This window comes from Temnothorax longispinosus, chromosome 2, assembly GCF_030848805.1.
Source record: "Temnothorax longispinosus isolate EJ_2023e chromosome 2, Tlon_JGU_v1, whole genome shotgun sequence".
Taxonomy (NCBI): Eukaryota; Metazoa; Arthropoda; class Insecta; order Hymenoptera; family Formicidae; genus Temnothorax; species Temnothorax longispinosus.
The window spans coordinates 12806792-12828282 of NC_092359.1; the positions used below are offsets into that span (position 1 = coordinate 12806792).

General features: G+C 33.7%; 3 protein-coding genes across 12 annotated transcripts; 1 reads left to right on the forward strand and 2 right to left on the reverse strand.

The window, feature by feature from the left end:
• Window positions 1-36: 36 nt before the first annotated feature.
• Window positions 37-4892, reverse strand: LOC139825385 (uncharacterized). Of its 4 annotated transcripts, XM_071798056.1 has the most exons (4): window positions 1224-1346; window positions 959-1014; window positions 733-877; window positions 37-295 (listed from the first exon to the last, which is right to left on the reverse strand). In XM_071798056.1, exons 3-4 carry the CDS (start codon window positions 829-831, stop codon window positions 188-190), a joined length of 207 nt encoding a protein of 68 aa, XP_071654157.1. In that variant the 5' UTR covers window positions 832-877; window positions 959-1014; window positions 1224-1346; the 3' UTR covers window positions 37-187. The 4 variants fall into 4 exon arrangements, with proteins under 4 accessions (XP_071654157.1, XP_071654159.1, XP_071654156.1 ...); XM_071798058.1 differs by lacking the exons at window positions 959-1014; window positions 1224-1346 and adding an exon at window positions 4831-4892; XM_071798055.1 differs by lacking the exon at window positions 959-1014 and having other exon boundaries at window positions 1224-1382.
• Window positions 4893-5107: 215 nt separating this feature from the next.
• Window positions 5108-17639, forward strand: Rala (Ras-like protein A). 6 transcript variants are annotated; one of them, XM_071798049.1, is made up of 7 exons: window positions 5186-5256; window positions 7645-7717; window positions 7900-8019; window positions 10305-10513; window positions 10648-10822; window positions 11434-11550; window positions 13614-15419. In XM_071798049.1, the coding sequence occupies exons 3-6, from the start codon at window positions 7915-7917 to the stop codon at window positions 11548-11550; spliced, it is 606 nt and encodes a 201-aa protein (XP_071654150.1). In that variant the 5' UTR covers window positions 5186-5256; window positions 7645-7717; window positions 7900-7914; the 3' UTR covers window positions 13614-15419. The 6 variants fall into 6 exon arrangements, 5 of the variants coding, with proteins under 5 accessions (XP_071654148.1, XP_071654151.1, XP_071654152.1 ...); XM_071798047.1 differs by lacking the exon at window positions 7645-7717 and having other exon boundaries at window positions 5108-5256; XR_011735521.1 differs by lacking the exons at window positions 7645-7717; window positions 11434-11550 and adding an exon at window positions 17153-17639 and having other exon boundaries at window positions 5109-5256; window positions 13614-13782.
• On the reverse strand, window positions 17430-21483 carry Letm1 (Leucine zipper and EF-hand containing transmembrane protein 1). 2 transcript variants are annotated; one of them, XM_071798037.1, is made up of 7 exons: window positions 20956-21483; window positions 19909-20363; window positions 19671-19841; window positions 19186-19500; window positions 18604-19077; window positions 18082-18522; window positions 17430-17637 (listed from the first exon to the last, which is right to left on the reverse strand). In XM_071798037.1, exons 1-7 carry the CDS (start codon window positions 21026-21028, stop codon window positions 17452-17454), a joined length of 2115 nt encoding a protein of 704 aa, XP_071654138.1. In that variant the 5' UTR covers window positions 21029-21483; the 3' UTR covers window positions 17430-17451. The 2 variants fall into 2 exon arrangements, with proteins under 2 accessions (XP_071654138.1, XP_071654139.1); XM_071798038.1 differs by having other exon boundaries at window positions 20968-21476.
• Between the last annotated feature and the right edge of the window lie 8 nt (window positions 21484-21491).

Genomic DNA, 21491 nt, shown 5'->3' on the forward strand with positions numbered 1-21491 from the left:
GACGACAGCATTCTAGAGCAGCGTGAGCACACTGCGCAGCAGTCTTACCTTTTCCCATACTTAAATCTGACCGAACCACTAGAACCATTTTACATTTCTCTCCATTCCAAGCAGGAGATAAGAAGGATCTGATATATTTACTTATCAACCACATCTTTTTTTACAATTTTTTACAAACGAATAATTATTACTGACGTCTTGATCTTTGTTGCTCTGTATGCTTAGCCATGCACTCTTTAAACTTTTTCACTTCATTCTGACACTTTCTCCAATCTTGATGCTCGGCTATGCATTCCTGAAAATATAATCAATTAGTAATTAGATAAAATTAGATAAAATTAGAAACGCTAATATAATTCAGAGACCATTTATTTTACAACAATCAATTGACTTACAACTTGTTTAACTTGTAAAGTTAAACATAAAGTTAACTTAGTTTCTTATTATTCTTTTAAAATTATAATCAAATCAATTAAGCTTCAATTAAAATTAATCGATATATACTACGTTATTTACACGGCCCGATTTACGCCGAAGTTATAACATCGACGTTATAACTATATTGACGTTAAATGCCGTGTAAACGCTCTTTTACGACGAAGTTATTACATCATGTAATAACTTTGTCGTAAAAAAGCGTTTACACGGTATTTAACGTCAGTACTTACAATATCGATGTTATAACTTCGGCGTAAATCGGGCCGTGTAAACATTGTTTGTAAATATACGTACTTGAACTTGAAAGTGCAATTCTATGCAACCGGTTTTCTTCAGCATCCGCTCGACAGGATCTTCAATTTCTTTCTCAGCATCGGTATTCGACGATATCATATTACGATACCGGTACTCAGATGAAAAGAAATTTGAATTTCCACCGCTGAAATAATTACTCTCATTAAATCATCATAAAATTGCACTGAAAAATTTCTACGAAATATACGCATACGGAGGTTATTACTTTGCAGGTTATGTTATTTTTATCCGTGCCGGATTCACGATTCGAAAACAGGGGGCCTAGGGTTAGTCAGGTCCGTGACAAAAATGTACGCAAACAAAATTAAAAAATTTGTAAATTTAATACAACAATTCATAAATTAATAATATGTAATACATAATAAACTGATGATAAAAGAACAATTTCTAATACAGTAGTAAAGGAAGATTATACGGAATAAGGAATTGAAAAACCATTAATGAGGAAGTATACCAGAAATGATCATTACTTGTATTGAAAACTGCAAGAACAATATTCCTGACACGATCTTATACATATATTTAAAATCGTCTTAAGTTTATTATAAGATGCTATCTACTGCTAAAAAAAGCCGTATAATGCTAGGTCTACAATGCGAGTCGTAGGCCAGTATTCTGAGTATTAGTGAGTATTCATAGGGTGCGTTCCGTTTCACGCATGATACGCATAGAAGCGCACAAGATCGTTCCGTTTCACTCCATCATTCATGCGCGCATGGGAACGTTCTCCCACCACAATGTCGCGCCATGTTGTGCAGCGCATGCCGCATGAGAGCGCATGAGCTGCCTCAGCTCCCGAGATGATGTAGTCCATGCGTGGTCCATGCGCGAGAATTATTTAGGTGGGAAGGAAGGAAAAACGGACCGAGACAATGCGCTCATGCAATGCGCTGCGTTTCATGCGGTTCATGCGTGAAACGGAACGCACCCATAGTCGGTTCTTATATTTAAGACCGTCTTATGCTAGGTCTACAATGCGAGTCATAAAGTCGTGAGTCGTAAGAATTGACCAATCACAATCTAATTTGAGGAGAATAATCGACTGTGATTGGTCAATTTTTACGACTCACGACTTTACGACTCGCATTGTAGACCTAGCATTAAGTACGATCTTAAGATGTCATTAACCAATCACAGAGCCGTATTAGCATCTTAAGATATTACTTAAGACGGTCTTGAAATAAGATCTGATTATGAATACCGGCCATAAAGTCGTGAGTCGCAAGAATTGACCAATCACAATCGAATTTGAGGAGAATAATCGACTGTAATTGGTCAAATCTTACGACTCACGACTTTACGACTCGCATTGTAGACCTAAGGTTTGTTCGCGTCGCATACTCCAATATACACCAGAGACACTTGACACGGGTAAAGGGTGGCGATTGGAGCAGATAAGTTTTTGGAGTGCGTTGGAGTGAGTAGGAGTATGGTGGGGCATGCGACGCAAACAAACCTCTAGCATAAAGAGATTTTATTGTTAACATTTTTCCGCGATACTGATTGGTTCTCTCATTGCTTTGACTTCGTGAGCATCTGTCATCGTATATTTTGAGTTTTATGTATTAAGGGTTAATAGTATAATAGTAATAGTATAATATGTTAAAGCTAAATAGCGCGCGCGTTTGTGATATCTAAATTGTCTAGTAGTAATAAAATAGCCCTTGCAGCGTCTTCAGGTAAATCTTTCTATAATTAAAATTTAAGATTGGACTTGAATACCGCGAATACCGTTCTAAAGTTATAGTGATGTCTAATTTATAATACACATTTATAATCGGCTCCTTACCGACTATTTACTCTAGAAAATCGATCTCAAAAATCACAAATTTTGCATTACTTCATACAGACGACCAGAAAAAGAAGGCTCTATCATGGTTTCAATCACATATTTTCGCATTTTTCGATTAGATGAAGTGAGAAAAAACATTGCTTTTTGTACATTAGATTTCGAAGAATCTGATGCAACCATAAAATATATAAGTTTACCGGAGATTTCGCTGCTATTTTTTTAGTTTATTTTAGTGAAAATGCGGTAATAGAGCAGACATTTTTTGGTCGAGGTGAGGTTGGGAAGACTTGGCTACGCCGCTGGCTAATCACTGTAGTTGCAGGTTAAGGCCTTCACACACAAATCGACGGAAGACGTAAGACGTAAATCGTAAGGAAATCCACCAATCAGAGTCGACTATTCCCCTCTTTAAAAGGGAAGAAGAGGGGAATAGTCGACTCTGATTAGTGGATTTCCTTACGATTTACGTCTTACGTCTTCCGTCGATTTGTGTGTCCGGGGCTTTATGGGGCTCGTCGGTAGTCCATATGCCAGGTCGATTGAGCATTTTTATCGAGGTTGATGGCTTAAGGGGATCCTAAAGCCGTTTGTATTACCGACCGAATTCTATATCTGTCCTTGTATAGACAATGATGATAGACAAGGATAGACATGGTTATAGGTTATAATTTTTTCGAACGTCTTATTTTTATTCCAGGCTTTCAATCTCAATTTCAAAGGTACGTTATTGTTTGTGCACGTCTTCTGAAGGGTGGGAACATTTCATTTCGTACATATTACTTATACAACTGTTTATATTAGAAAATGAGGTAACAACATTTTTAATTTTTTTCAATTATTACTAATTATTTTACATTCCCACCCTTCATTAGTACCTATACTTTACTCCTGTAAAAGGATTTTGCGATCTATAAAGCCGTTTCAAAATTAGACCTTTGACTGTAATTGTTGGTAATTGAGTCACTTTAGCATCCCCTTAAGTTAATGTTTTTTTTATGTTTTTGGGGTCATAGAACAGGAATCTGTAAATAGTTGTTTCGTAAGTTGATGCAATAAAAAGTTATTAACAATTTATTTGTTTAAATTGCCCTAGCGATCAAACTATACATCCTATAAAAAAATGAACTAGAGAAAATTTGTTCCTCTTTTTACGACGAACAAAATGGCGTTTGAATTTTTCCAAAATCTTGATTATTGACGGAAATGTGTCAATTTTTAGGTAATTACTGCTTATGCGTCGCGAAGTATCCTAGGCGTGCGCGCTCGCGCTCGATTGTACCACACGAGTTTTGCTCCTTTAATTTTAATTTAATTTGCTTTTTTGCTCCTTTTATTACAATTAAGCGCGAGCGCGCACGCCTAGGGTACTCCGTGACGCGTAGGCAGTAATTACATAAAAATTGACACATTTCCGTCAATAATCAAGATTTTGGAAAAATTAAAATACCATTTTGTTCGTCGTAAAAAGAGGAACAAATTTTCTCTAGTTTATTTTTTTATAAGATGTATAGTTTGATCGCTAGGGCAATATAAACAAATAAATTGTTAATAACTTTTTATTGCATCAACTTACGAAACAACTATTTACAGATTCCTGTTCTATGACCCCAAAAACATAAAAAAACATTAACTTAAGCCATCAACCTCGATAAAAATGCTCAATTGACCTGGCATATGGACTTATACAAATAAAATACTCGCTCATTTTCGAGAAATTTTACTCTGAAACGCTCGAAATACAGATGACGACTAACCGAAAATAATACACAATAATACACACAAACAACACACACACAATAACACTGTACAGTTCGCGGAAAAGACAATTCACAATAAAACCGCGAATTTTCCCCACGAAAAAGAGCATTTACTAGATACACTCAACTTTGGCGCTCTCTATCTCTAGTGTTTTTTGAGCCACCGCAAAAAAATATATACGAAAATTGTAGAGAATTGAATCCTCTACAAGTTTTATTGGAACATTTTTTTTTATCAAACTAACAGGGGGCGATATAAGTGTCAATAAAATTGTTCAACCCCTAATTGACGGCACTTTTTTGGTTTTAACTTTTTTTCCTTGACAGCTATTAAAAATTTTTTTGAACAAAAGTTGTAGCAAATATTTTTCCCTACAAAACTAAAAAAAAAGAACAAAATTTGACCAATAGAAGCCGAGATATTCAAACTTTAAATATTCACCCCTATTTTCAAGATTGCCGCCGACGCACAGGGAAATTTTGTTGGAACTTTGTGAATTTGGGCATCTCCTACGACCCTCTACTCACCCTCAAAAAATTGGCTTGTCAATCCGTTTTGTAGATATTCGGTGTTTTTCGAGCTAATTTTACTGGCCTATTATGCGCCCCTAGAAATGGTGCGCTCATCTACACTAGTCTACATTCAAAAAGTATTCGACTAATGAACATATCAGTAATAATATGTTAATAATAATACTACCTATTATTTGACTCGGACGTCGGACGTGTGACTATTATTGCCTCATGCCGACTATCTACTTTTTCCCGCACTTCGCGCTCACGAGAAAATCAGCGGCGATGGTGGCGCCACCGGTACTTAACCGTCGCAACTATCCAATTGCGTGAAAGTAAACCAACGCAACGCGTGTGTCACAGTGTTACACGGCCGCGAAAGAATTCACGGAACGTCCACGGAGCCAGAGGCACTCCCGAATTTGCGCGAATATTTCAGAGGTATTTATCGAGTGGGCAGCATTCTTTCGTTATCGCGCGATACGCACGAGCGCGGCCCGGCGCGGCTTGGCTTCGATTTCGCTTCGCGCGAAACGTCGCCGCGACGTATTCCCGACGCGGAACAACCGTCCGGCTTTCGCGGTATCCGCTCGTCCGTCCCTCCGGTAGCGCGGCACCGCCTTACTCGGTTACTCATGTTACGCTCCACGACAACCTCCGCGGTGTCTTGCCCCGAGGCCGGTGCCGCTCGATAATCGCGACGGAACAGAGACTCGGGTGCGGCGCGGCGAGGCGAGGCGAGGCGATCCGCCGTTATTTCTCTTACGTGTCTCGTCGCAAATTATTTATAAACGTTTGTTCCGTGTATCGGAACGCGGCTGAGATAAGAAAGGAAGCGAGCGAATTAAAGCGCGGCCACAGTGTGAGAGCGTACGTCGCGCACGTCCACGAAGTGCGTCTCTTTCGTTTCTCACGTCTCTTCTATTTCCCGTTCGATCTCCTCTTTTCACGTGGGCGAAAATCGAATCTCGACGAATCTCGAATAGTAGATGACATGTGTGTTGAGCAGTGGGTGTTGTATGTACGATTTAATTTGATTAGTAAAGTTTCCTGTTCTTTTTTTCTGGTTTGACACCGCCACTTTGACAGCAGCGTATCTGGAATACCTATTATGTTTTTCTGTGCAACATTATTTGCTGTAATATTAAAAAACTGTCATTAAATTCCTTATTTTGATGTCGTGTTATTGTTTTATGCTATAGGAACAGAATATAATACATTTGGAATCATTTATTCATTGATGAACATTGACAAAGTATATAATTTTTATAAGTATACGATACAGACGGTTACACGATTAAATATCTCGTGCATAATATCCCGCTACAAAATATCCCGGTCTTATTATCCCTGCGACAAAACATCCCGCGACAATATATCCCATGACAAAATATCCCCTGGTAAAATATCCCATAACAAAATATCCCCTGGCAAAATATTTCATGACAAAATATCCCAATTCACGCGAAACGAGGTGCCACATGGGTTTAAAACTTTCCACGCGTGAAAAGCGTATGCGTGGAGGCAGTGAGTTCCGCCCCCGCGGGGGGCTCCACTATTATTTAACTAGACACATAGTGTGCGTTCAAAGTACATGCGTGGACTTTCCACGCATCCCAAGCATCAGTATTTTCACGATGCACACCATAAATAAAACCATGAAGCACTAATTGTCGCTTCCCCTTCTGACTACTTACAAATTTCAAAGACATCGCACACCTGACCGCACAATCCTAACAGATGTAACTGACTGACAACCGTATCGCAAGTAACATCCAGACATATATTCACCAGTACACGTTCCTTATTATTGTTTATAACCGAATGTCGGGATAGGGATATCGAGGCGTTCGGCGCTCTACCTCAGGTACGGCGCGCACAATACAATCCACGCACAGTTCATGAGAACAAATCATGTGTTACTTTGTTGCGTTATTTGTGTACTTTAATGATTAATGTGTATCTATGTATGTAACAGTTATTTCTGCATCCTTGGGATATTTTGTCAGGAGATATTTTGCCAGGGGATATTTTGCTATGGGATATTTTGCCATGGGATATATTGTCGCGGGATGTTTTATCGCAGGGATAATAAAACCGGGATATTTTGTCGCGGGATATTATGTCCGGGATATTTAGTCGTGACACCGATACAGACAAATGCTAGAAGTTTCCTATTTTTAACAATATTCTAATATTCTAAATTGTCTGTTTTAAATATAGAGAATATGCCATATATTGTGTGGTACAGAAAATATCTCGGAAAATATATTATTACTTGAGAGACACGCATAAAACTATATTCCCTCTTTATCCTAGTCTTAGATTTCTCACACTGACAACATAATTCTCACATCCTGCCATTGTTATTTCTGCTCCGCTTTAATTAAGATAACTATCAGAAAGACTTCTATTTTGAAGAGGTGCAGAAGGTGTATATGCGCGTTGTACGGTTATAATTTTTTTTCCTGTTATTCACTTATTGTTATTATATAATGGGAATATATATATAATATAGATATATGTACCTTAGATATAAAGAATTATATCTCCATTATTATGAATTTAGAGAAAACAGGGTTTGAAGTTTTAAATAGGAAAAGGGTGTATTTCTTTAGATATAAAATGAAAGTAGCAACTTGATTTATTGAGTTTTTAATAAAGTAAAATTTAACTGACGTATTTAATAGTACAACTGCCAATGACAGGCTGTACCTGATCAAAATTAAGGCACTATAAAAATTCTTAATATGACTTTTTTTCTAAACATTGTATCTTAAGAACTAGTAATAATGGACATAAGATCTTTTATCATTATACAATTTATAGCTCCTCGTATACTGGAAAAAGTATTATCTCCATTTTGACAAAAACTGGAGATAGGATTCTCAGAGGTACTAAGGTACAGATATATATATTGATCCCTGAAAAAAGATTTATAAAAATAATGCAAATAATGTGAATAAATAATGTTACAAGTACATCTATGTTTGGAAAGTCTTAAATATTGCAGACGTAAAATTCTATCACTGTACACTTTTAAGATATAGCCGGCATTTAGTGACCACTTTATCTTAATTGAAGGTAATTATCTAAAAAATGTCGAGGAAGCCAGGAGCCACTCAAGCAATGCATAAGGTCATAATGGTTGGAAGTGGAGGTGTTGGAAAGTCTGCTCTAACGTTACAATTCATGTACGACGAGGTAAAATAAAAAACAACATAATTTAAAAATAAAAAAAGATTTTGATTATAAATAGCGCTCTTACTTATTTTTGTTAATTCAGCAAAAAACATGTAATTTTCATCCTTCAAATTTCTGTTTACCTACTCTTCTGATAAACATCATACAGTGACTCACGAAACTGATTGAATGTACTACACAACAATTATCTATAATTAATTAAATTTAAAAAAGGTAATCGACGAAAACGACTTTTAATATAACATATGAGCAAACAAATATCTATGATTATGCTACAGATATCTTTGTTTATGAATTTTTAAAAGAAATTCGTAACAAGCAGTGATGTGATTTGATCAGTTTCGTGAGTCACTGTACTTTATAGTTAGGGAGCTGGTGGCCAAATCGGTATATGATTTGTTCATGTTTCATATCGATAGGGATTAAAGTTTAGATCAATACGAATCGATTTGGTCCAGTCAATTAAGATCCTACGTCGCTGCGTTTTTGCGTTACAGCGCTTTAAATTTGTAAAAAAAAAAGGGTACTAAATCATTTGTTCATGTCTGCCTCTGGGGCTGATGGTCAAAATCATCCTGAAAACGAAGAAAATCCATGAGGCAGACACTCAGGGCTCTGCATTATCACGGGACGTAGTTGTAAAAATGTAAAAAAAAAAAGCTCTACTAAGTCATTTGTTCATGGTTCTAGTTGCGTCCATTCGATTCATTATGACTCCCTGAATACGAAAAAAATTTGGCAGACATTTTGCTCACTGATTTTGAGCTGTACATACATTTTTTGAAATTCATGGAATCAAGGGAAAGCTGGTATTACGGCTGATTATTGTTATTATTAATAGTTTATAGTTTATTAATAGTTTATAGTTTATTAATAGTTTATAGTTTATTAATAGTTTATAGTTTATTAATAATTTATAGTTTATTGTTATTATTAATAGTTTATAGTCTTTAAAGTAAAAAAAAAACAAATAAATTTAAAAAGCGTCGTCATCGCTGTCGTCCGAGATACTGTGCCGGTTTTTCGAACCCGATTGATAACTGATGTCGGCGCTTTCGTTCATGTCACCTTCTTCATCTAAAAAATACACAACGTGTTTAAATTTGTGTTTCACATACGAACATAATCTAGAGACGCGGTGGCTGCTCGATGGCAAGTATTACAAAGGAAAAAAAATTCAAGAAAATTTATAGCACAAAATTTACATTATATATCTAAACATTTTTCAAACGTTTTATTAGTAAATAAAATAATTTTACTCGCTTCTGGTTGTTGGCAAAAAACGCAACGTTTCTCTGGCTCTTCCATGCTGGCGTGGTGAGCCAGAGACAGACCGGTAACTGACGTCTAAATTTTCACCGTAGCGTCTTTATAAACATGTGTATATAATATAAATATTTATGTATGTATACCGTTCTCACTCACTTCTCTCCAATAAAAGAAAGACAAACTATGCAGTTATTTTGTATCTGCGACGACAGTTAACAGACTTAGTTAGAACCCGAATATTTGAAATATGTTTTGAAAATCGCTCCTATCGATTGCTTATATGTAACATTAATTATTTTTATTGACATTTTGTAGACGTAGAATTTTTTACTTGTAGCTTGGCGCGAGCGTCGAGTTTTTCAAAAAAATATTCAAATGGTCTGCCTTTGGAATATCAGAGGCCTGGATGTCTGCCTCATCGATTTTCTTCGTTTTTATAAGAAATCTAAACATCAGTCCAAGAGGCAGACATGAGCACATGATATAGCACACCTTTTTTTTTTAACATTTTTGAAGTGCTGTCAATTGACAACGCAGAGGCAACATGCTGGCAGACCATTTTTCTGTGGTTCTTCACATTGTCTTTAATCGAACAATTCAAGTCTGCCAAGTGTACACTTCATATACACTTTTTTAAATCATAAAAAAAGCTTAAAAAATTGATTACTACAAAAGTCAGAGCCCTGGATGTCTGCCTCTTCGATTTTCTTCGTTTTCAGAAGGATTCTGAACATCAGCCTCAGAGGCAGACATGAACAAATTATATAGTACCCCCTTTTTTTTTTACAAATTCGAAGCGCTGTCAATTGACAATGCAGCGCTACCATGGTGGCAGACGCGGTCCTTAATGTTTCTTATGGTACAATTATCGCTATTAATAATGTCTGCCACATGAACAAATCATATAGAAATTTTGGCCACCAGCTCCCTAACTATTAGGACAGTTTTATTTTTAAGTCTTATTACGTTAGAAATATATTGATTTCTCATAAATTTAATCATGATGTTAAAATCAGTTTGTTGAAGATTATGAACCTACAAAAGCGGATTCCTACAGAAAAAAAGTTGTATTAGACGGAGAAGAGGTACAAATAGATATCTTGGATACTGCAGGACAAGAGGATTATGCAGCGATTCGAGACAATTACTTTCGTAGTGGGGAAGGATTTCTTTGTGTATTTTCGATAACAGAAGATGACAGCTTCCAAGCTACACAGGAATTTAGGTCAGTAAAGTTTGATAAAAATCAAGCACTCTTTTGCGACGCAAAGTTACTGGAACATTTTAATAAATAACAATTTCATAATATATTATTGATCATTCCATATGAATAGAAAAAAACTGTTTTCTTTTCTATAGAGAACAAATTCTCAGGGTAAAAAATGATGAGAACATTCCATTTTTATTAGTGGGAAATAAAAGTGATTTGCAAGAAAAAAGGAAGGTTAGTCTAGCCGAAGCTCAAGCAAGATCCCAACAATGGGGTGTTCCTTATGTGGAGACAAGCGCTAAAACAAAAGAAAATGTAGACAAGGTAAAATCCTGATTATGTATAATTTTTATTTAATTTTTATTAACAAGCCATATATAAAATTATAATAAATATAATATATATATATAGTTTATATATATAGTTTTTTTTTCTTATATTAATATTATCTTCATTAAAAAATGTAACTGATATTACTTTTTTATTCTAAGTTTTTCTCTATTTTGTTTTTAGTGAAATGAGGAATTTGTGGGATCTTTTTTGTTATTAGGCTTTATTTATTAGTAGTAATATAAATTAGATGTTTCACTGCAGAACACTTTTTCATCAAACATATATACATATATACCAATGTAGTTATTGAAAATAGTAGATGTATTCACATATATTTCTTGTTGCTTTTACTTTCACCCTCAATGTAATGTGACGCATAATGAATTGATTGCACGAAATATGCATTTTTAAATAAGCTTAATTCTGCAGTTTATGTCCATTTATATATATATTGTTATATCACTATGTATTGTGCTATTGCTTATATATGCGCACAATTCTCGTTTTCTTCTCTTAAAAATACGAAAAATATAACGTTTATTTTGTAACGCACATTTTATATGCCTTAAAGCTTTGAGACAGCATCCATTGCACATTTGCAGGTATTTTTCGACTTGATGCGTGAAATAAGGTCACGTAAAATTGAAGATAAGTCAGCAAGCAATGGTCGAGGTAAAGACCGTACCAAGAGGAAGAAAAAGAAGTGCATTATTCTATAGGTTTGCTGTTTTTTTTCTTGCACCATATTTTATTTTATGTTTTGAGAAGATGATAGAACTGTGCATTTTCTGTCTTGGCAATTTTAATTTATATCAGTGTGAAATATATAGGGAATGTCAATAGAGTGTATTTTACTAATGCAATTTCTGATACTCAATAGTGATCACAATGATGCAGATGTGCAATAAAAATATATGGTTAAAATTGTATTACATGATCATTTTTTAGAAAATATTAATAGATGTTAATTATTTGAAAGAAAGATATGTTTTATTGCATATCTATATTTTAATTATTCTTTACATTTATTGATATTTGAGATATTTAAATTTTATTCATTTAATGAGTTTACAAATATTTGCCAAATAAATATGAAACGATACACTTATCTGTAAAGCTTATCACAGCTTACGCAAAGCATGTATGCTTTTTTCTTTTTATCTTTTTTTTTTGTTTTAAATAAACGTGTCGATGTTCTGTGTTACATATCACACAAGTTAGTTATATTTTTTGTATTATAAATAATCAGTAGTTATAAAAAAAAGAGAAAAACATTAAACATTTTACTCCTAATTGAAAGATATTACTGTGGCTTGCAATAAAAAAAGATTCTCTTTTGATTACATAAATTATATTCTCTTAGTTTGATTGCATAACTTTATTTTTAATATTTTTACAGTTTTTAAAATAACAGGTTTTATAAATATAATTCATATACTGGACACAACGATTTGTTTCCAGAGGTAAGGAGGGAACATAGGAGTATACCAATGGCACCTCTATGTTCCCTCCTTACTTCAGGAAACGAAACGTCCGCCAGTGTACTTCAATGAAATATTGGAAATAAAGAAATATGAATGAACCTAATGTTATGAATAAAACAAAAAATGTTTTAACAGGAGAAGATAAAGATTGGATAAACTTCCGAAAACGGCCCCCCTCCGATTTCGATGAAACTTTGTGAAAAGCTTCGTTTTGGGTCAAAATGAAAGCCCTTAAAAGGAATTTTGGCGACTCCTATGATAAAGCCATTTTTTTTAGATAAAATGATAAAAAATATAGGAAAATCTTCGTAATTCTACAGGATGTTATAAATTGAATATATACTGTTTGTATTTAATGACTTTATGTTTTTATCCTCCCCCGAAAGCACGGGGGGGGGTGCGTGAACCTCGGTTCGCGTGGAAAGTGTATGCGTGAACTATTTCGGGACTACCGCACCTCCCCCGAAAGCACGGGGGGGGGGTGTGTGCGTGAACCTTGGTTCGCGTGGAAAGTGTATGCGTGAACTATTTCGGGACTACCGCACCTCCCCCGAAAGCACGGGGGGGGGTGTGCGTGAACCTCGGTTCGCGTGGAAAGTGTATGCGTGAACTATTTCAGTACTACCGCACCTCCCCCGAAAGCACGGGGGGGGGGTGTGCGTGAACCTCGGTTCGCGTGGAAAGTGTATGCGTGAACTATTTCGGGACTACCGCACCTCCCCCGAAAGCACGGGGGGGTGTGCGTGAACCTCGGTTCGCGTGGAAAGTGTATGCGCCCTTAATCTAGACATTTATCAAAAATAAAGTAAAAATAGGTAAAAAAAATAGGTAGGGTGCATATTTTTCGGGCTCCCCCGATTGATTATCACTGTCGGAGTCACAACAAAGGTTTTTACCAAGAAAACCGCAAGAAAATATCAAAATTCGGAAAAGGCCCTATTCTGTAGAATTAATCATTTTATCTTAAAAAATGGCTTTATCATAGGAGTCGCCAAAATTCCTTTTAAGGGCTTTCATTTTAACCCAAAACGAAGCTTTTCACAAAGTTTCATCGAAATCGGAGGGGGGCCGTTTTCGGAAGTCTACCCTAAAGATTACTTTATATGATGAGCAAACTTTTATAAATAATATTATTTGAATATTAATTTGATAGTAATATTATATTATTTTCATTCTTTTTTCATATTAATGTTTAATTAATTAATAGTAATATTTTAATTTTTAATCAATATGCAAGTTTAAAAAATTAGTTTAGAAAGTGGAATAAATAATAAAAACATATTTAATCCACGTTGCAGGTGTTCTTTGATTTAATGAGAGCAATAGCTGCTCGTAAGGCACAGGAAAACCAAGGAGATGGGAGTGAACGTAATAAGGAAACAAAGTGCTGCATCTTGCTATAACAAACATAAAACAATGTGTAGCTTATGTTATGGAAGGTTCAACTCCTATAATTGAAAGCTAAGCGTAAGAGAACTGTATTTATATAAAAATGAAAGTTTTCTGACACTTTACAGTGAATTGACGCTTTTAATTTTCGCTGTTCACTACAATATATATATATATATATATACACAATTTATTCTAATATATTTATATATATTAAATATTAACTGATGTATATTCCGTCACATATTATACCTGTTTTCTATGAAATTATTAAAAGAAATTTTAATAGCAATACTTTTTATTACTCTCTCTAGTTTATATTATTATGTAATATATTCATGTATGTAATATGTAAAATATTCATATACAATTTGAGTTAATCAAAATTTATAATATTTATAATGGCACAAAATAATGAAAACGCATGCAAGATTACTTGCAAAATTACTCGTCTTTAGAGTGCTGAAACATAAATTGTGTTAATACATTTGGGGAGACTGAAAACATCACCGATACATATTTTATAAAGATTATTTGTTTTGTTTTTCCGATTGTGCAAATAATGTAATTACATTCATGTTGAAATAAAATAATTGCATTCTTAGTTGTCTTTTGCATTATTTATTTATAACCTTTAATGAATGCTTTCAGCACTCTTTAAAAATTACTAAAAATTATAAAAATGTACGAATAAGATTCAATGTTCTTTTACATATTTTGAATATTGATATGACGAATAAAGTTCAGATGTACCAAAGTAGTCATAACACTGTAAAGTAACGAAAACTTGTAATTTGTAAGCAATTTGTTTATATATACATATATATGTTTTACATAGTTTAAATATATCGCTATGTTTTATTTTATATAGTTATTTTTATCACAGCATTTTATAGTATAACAGTTTGATATCTCGAACGTGTGAGTGAATTTTATAACAGTTGTAATACACATTAATAATTATTTCTCTTTGTTGTACATGTTATATATCAGATTTTGTTACGCAAAAACATCGCATTTTGCATGCAAACAAAATAAAAATTTTGGTTTTAAGTATAAATCCTAGCATAAGTCACAGCATAAAACCAAGATAGAAGTTAATGAAAAAAGATTGATTTATTATTTCGAACTTTTTGTAGTAAAAATGATCAGTGACTTATTTTGCAGTAGCATTTAACACTACTCGCCGTTACTCGCACATCTGAAATATCAAGCCATGATGTAAAAATAAAATAAATTTTTATGTTTAACATGGTAGACTGTGTAATTAGAGACTGATTGTATAATTAATTACGTCACTTGTTTAAAAACTTTTCTACCTCTATGAGGTGCATTTATGCAGATATATAAAATAATCAATTTTAATACAGCTTTGACCGAAGAGAAAAGTGACTGGAGAATTGTATTACAGAATGATCATTAAAGTTCACAAAATGCGTATGTAATAGTAGTTTTTTTATGAAAGAAAAGAAATATCTGTCTATTTAATTTTGATACTTTTGTACTGTTGACATTGATTGTGCCTTTTAAGTGTTCACTGTTAATGTAACGAGGTCAATCAAACTTTAAGATTTTTTAGAGGAGTTTTATGACAGCATTTAGATTCAGATATTCAGATATATATATACTACACATTATCTACACCACTATATCTATCTTTGCAATTCTATGTTTAATCTGCTATTTTGTCATAAATTAAATGCCTTTTTATGTAATATCGATGTGATTCATTATTGAACTCTGTTATTTATCCATTCACTTATATCCAAACAATTTTGTTATTAACCAATTCCAAGTAGAGGATACATTTAAATCCTAACATTAAAACGCACAATATATTAAATATCTTTTATATCATTTTGATAATAAATAATGATTTTTAAATGATTTATTTTCATAATTTAATGATGAAATGATTTAAGTGAACCACTTATATTAATATTGGCCAACAACAAATACATATGTAACTAAAAGATTGATAAAAACTTTATTTTTATGTACGATAAAAGTTAATTCATTAGTTTATATTATCAATATTTTATCTATTGAAAAATGGAAATCTATGGAAAATAAATGTTTATATCATAAAATAGTTTTTGTCAAAATTGATTACTTCATTGCAGCCGTCAAAATGCTATTAAGGAAACTTAAACGTAATAATTTTCCTTGCAATATAGCATTGTAAAATATATTATTTAGTCGTTTGGCAAAAATGTCAATAAATATGAACAAAGAATTGTACAGCTGATCAATATATTTGACGATTAATTGATCGTTATATGTATAACATGTCTATTGTATATGTATTAGTATAAAAATAACATTTTATTTATGATGAAATAATTAAATGCAATTTAAATTGTCATGCAATATATTAATTTACACGTGTATCTCTTAATCTATATCTCTAAAAATATTTATTACCAACTGTTATATTTTTTTATAAATACTTTCTTTTGTTTCATGATGATATGTGTAAAATGACATAACTATAAAATGTTTTTTATAGCAATATGATATTATATGTATAATATTTAATTATAATTAAAATCGTAATCATAATAAAAATTATAATAAATAATATTTATTTATATTATTTGTATAATTAAATTGGATTTATATATTAAAATTTTAAACTATCTTTTTTTCAAAATTAATTATTTCTGCAGCAAATGCAAAAAGGCAACAAAACGCAAGAAAATAGAACAAACAAAATAAAACAACGCAGCAATATAAAATTTAATAAAAACCCCATATTTCTTAGAACACTTAATTTCATAATTTTATTTCTTTTGAAAGAGCATCCTATAAAAATTTAAAAAAATTATACATGTTCTTACATATACGTTTAGACTTTCATGCGTATAAGTAAAGAAGTGGATCACTCTGAATGTTGTTTCTGAATTCATATCTTTATAATACATCTTAGATGATCTTCGTCTAATTAACATTATAGAATAATGCAATAAATATTTCCCTTTTCTTTATATATGTACATATAGAGCCCCAAAATCAATATAACATCTTGTCACATAGAATTACCTTGTTAACAAAATTTCTTTTGCCAATTTAACGCTTTATATAGTACAAAGCACAAACAGTATTCTATTTTTACATTAAATAAATAGGTTTCTGCTTCCCTGTTTTTCACAAATAAAAATAATTATAAATTGCTGTACATTATCTTGCTTCACATATTGAACAATCGATTATTTTGTAACATCAATGTTGGAGTTACAGGAAAATACAATTTGAGACTATTATTTCGGATAATGAGTATATGCTCAATGTATCAACAAATGTACAACAACGGTATTGAGACAGTTGGAATGATTTATCCCTTGGGCGTACTAAAATTAAACTGTATTACAATAGAAAACATTTTTTAATATCTGTAATTTGTTGTCAATGTTTAGGCTAACTATATTTCGTTCGTTTCCTTTGTAAGGTTTAACATCTTTAAGGGCGGCAGTGTGGTCTAGTGGTAGAGCGCCAGACTCGTAATATGAGGAACCAGATTCGAGTCCACTAGAGCCATGAAGCATGGAAATGTTTTTCCGATAGCTGCGCCCCTCCGTGCAAGATAGGCTCTTGTGCGGAGAAAACTGGGCTCCGTCTTTCGGAAAGAGACGTTAAGCCGTTGGTCCAAAGGGTTAAAGTGAGAGGAGAAGGATAGTATTGGTAGTAGATTGCGAACCCTGCGGGGATATGCAATAAATTACGAATTTTACAGGAAATTTACATCTTTTATATTCTCTTCTTATTCACTTTTATATTCTCTTCTGTCTGTGGGGATGTCTTGGAATCCTTTTCCACCAATTTTTGTATTTGTTCCTCTACTTCTAGTATTTCTTCTTTATCCATTAATTCTATCAATTCGTCCACTTGATTTTTACTTAATTTAACATCTTCCTTACCTATTAATTCTACAACCTGTAAAAATTATATTAAATAATTAATACAAATAATATTATATTAATAAATAGGTACAGAGTTGTGTAATCATGCTTTTATATATTATATATAGGGGTAAAAGCCATAGTGGTGTAAGTCAAATTTTTTAAGATATTGACTCGTATGTATAGATGCAATCTATACAATATATAAATTGCATCTATTTACACAAGTCAATATTTTAAAAAATTTGACTTACATTACTATGACTTTCACCCCTCCATATATTGCATGCTTAAGCGGGGAGCACACACTTCTGCACAACGCATAATGCGTAAGCATAAGAAAATTGATTGGTCTATTTCCTTATGCACATGTGTATGGACCAATCAATTTTCTTATGCTTACGCATTATGCGTTGTGCAGAAGTGTGTGTCCGGGCCCTTATTGTAATTAATAAAAATGTATAGTCTGTCTGTATACCTTTAAGACATCTTCTATTTTTATTGCACCATCATGATCGTCATCAATTTTCCCTAAAATTTCTGTTATGCGTTTTAAGCGATGGTCATCGGGTACACTTTGGATTTGTTTAATGGCTGCAACCAGCTCGTCTATTTTAACTAATTCTTCAACATCTTTGACATCTCGTTTCTCATTAGGATCCAACAACTCGATTCTTTGTTTAACTTTTTTCTCAGATTGTTCAAGCTCCAACAAAACCGCATCCATTTTCGAGATCATTTTGTTTACCTTTTTAAATAGTCTATTAGCACCTTTCGATACTTTGATATTTTCTATATCTGCTTCACCCTTTGTCTCTGCCTTAATTTGATCTAATTCCTTAATATCTTCTTGATATTCTGCCATTTCTTCTTTAAGTTCCTTGATTTCCTCTTTTTCGACAGCCATATTTTTATTATCCTAAAAAGATCATAGAAAATTGAAAATTTTGCAAATATTAAAGAATTACTTGCATGTGTATTTTAAATGTCATTTATTCACCTTGCCAATTGAATCCAGAGCTTGTTCCAAAACTTTGACATCTGTGGTAGTAATTTCATCCGCTTTAGTATCGCATTCCAGAATAGCTGGCTGTGGTTCAGCGTCTTTCTTTTCCTTTCTCTCTTCTTCGATCTTGCGTTCTTCCATTTTTATAATCTCGATATTAGTTCTATGGTCCACTTTACCCTCTTTCTCTCCAATGGCACCCTTTGTACGTGCCACAACTGCATCAGGCAAGGCCGAAATAGTCGCCTTTAGCTTGTCGGACATAGGCATCGTCTCAGGTATCATAAGCGCTCGTGATAATAGTAACAAAGAGGGTGGAACCTTTTTAATTAAACTTAGATCCAGCCACTGTGACAGTTGTTCCCTCAATCTGTTCTCTGGCAATCCATAAGCACGCATAGCACGTGCTCTGCAAGCTTGTTGCAGTTCGGTTCTGGTTAGGGTATCGACTCCTTCCTTCTCAATTAACTGTATTAAAAACGAAAAAAAGAATTTAATATTTTAATAGAAAGTTTAGAAAAAAAAAAGAATTTTGAAAGAAGATTGAGAACACTCTTCGTTGAATGCACTTCGTACTTTGTCATCTGCAGTAAGACTTCTGAGTCTCATCCTTAGTAGAAACCGTAAGAAATTGGTAGTTCCAAGTGTTTGCACATCTAATACGCGGCATAAAGCAATTAATTGTGGCCGTGAGAGGGAATCTAGAGTAATTTCATCCTCGAAAACTTTGCTAAATTTCATGATTTCTTCGTTGGTCGCAATAGTGCCAGTGGTCCGTACTTTGTAGAAAAATTCTGCAAATTCTTTAGCTTTCTCAGACTTGTGATCTGATGATTGCAACGACATTTCATCTAATGTTTTTTGTAAAAACTTTGCCATCTCTATTTTGACCTATTTACAAAAGATATTTATTAAAATAATACTTAGTTAAGCTCTTATCGAAATACACTATTTATTTGCCTTGTATGAAATTTCTAAACATTTATCAAATTACGTTCATGTATGTAATACTTTTCTAAAATTCTATATATTTTATAATGAATTTAAATCCAATATTGTACCTTCAAGGCCTGTTTAAGTTTATCTTCCTTCTCGGTTGCTGTTTGAAAGGTAGAAGGTAGCATGCCAGGGAATAACTTAATTGCCACTGGCAATAAAAATTCCATAAATGGAACGATGATAAAAACAGAGAACGGAATCAACCTGAACATATCCCCAGTCGTTTTTATCAGCTGTTAGAATAAATGATTGATTAGTATTTTAATATGATGTGTTACAATGTAAGTGCACTTAACATACCAAACGATGCTCCCTCCTGCTAAGCTCTTTCCCATGTAAAATTCTCCATATTAACTTTGCCGACACTTTCATATCGAGCCCCAGTAACCGAAATCCATGATAATAATGCAATATTTCGCCCTTAATTTTTTGCCATATGGTAACTTTAGCGACAGCTTTCTTCTCTTGCTCGTTAGTTTTTACAACACCGTCTACCCTCTTATCTTTAAGTTCTTTCTCCTCTTTAATGTTCTTCACCGTTTCTTCGATCTTAGATGATGGCTCTTGACCATTCCAACTTGGAGTAACATAAAAAGTACGAATTTGTAGACATGTTACGTTTTTATCATTAATGTACATTGGTGGCAGTGTAGGCTCCAGCAATAATCTTCTTGGCTCTCTCAAGTCTGTATAAATTAGAGCTATGCCACCCATCGTATGATTAGCACTGTACAATAATTTAAACGGGGAGTACCCTGAAAAACGAGATTAAAAATTTCTAATTATTTATTAATTACAAAGTACAAAGTAAAATTGTAAATTAAAAGTTACTTTTAACAACAATAACCATTATTCTGCTTTTTCCATTAATAATTAAAAAAATAATTAAAATAGTTAAAATAATTAAATTAGAATTAAAATAAAAAGAAAACTAGAATTAAATTAGAATTAAAATAGTTATTAAATATCCCATTGACAATAAATTCACAAATAATCGAAAGATGGAGAGCAACGAAAGAGATGATACGCTCTACGATTAACATAAATTATATATATATAGATTATAAAAAAATTGGAGTAATTCAACATAACCTATGATTATTCCATGACTTTTCTTTAAATTTAAACGTGACTTATATCGTAATGAAATATTGGACGAAGGAATTTGAGGAAGGGTTGAACGAAGGATTATTAAATTTCACGGGGGCGCGTGTATTATCTGCCGTGCCATTACATAAATGTAACGGAGGGAATTATCTCCGTGCGGCGGGCGCGCGGAGAGACAAGTATTGCAAGTTATCGCACAAAATCGCGCTGATCTATAATGGGACATGAAGTAATGCGTACGGTGACACGTACGTCGAGCAATGACTCCACCGCGACCGGCGATCATCGTTTTCGTGTGAATTAACGCGTTCATGGCGTGCCGCTCTCTCCGTGATTAACCCGGGATGCTTCAGGACCGTCGTCGTGCTGTCTCGCTGCAAGTACCATGTGAACGCGCGACAGGTTACGTCCATTGACCATCAGTCATCACACGCCACTGTCCGCTTTGAACATAGCAGCGGAATCAAGCGGAATGGAGAATGGACTGAATTGAGCCGGGAGTCAAAGATCAGCTGGCGCGCCGTTGCGTTGTCGCGAATTTGCAAGGATCTAAAGATAAGAAAAACTCCACGCCACTCGTGGCCAAACTCACGTGGCAGCTGTTGCGGGTGCGTCGTTAAGTCTGTTCTTGCGAATACCGCGAATTGCTGCATACTGAACTAGCGCAATAGTTAGAGTGGGACAAGTATATTTTTCACTCTACTTGCTGCACCAGTGTGCACTGTGCACTAATTCAGCAATGCACCAATAAAAAACAGGTATCTTGAATTGAGGTG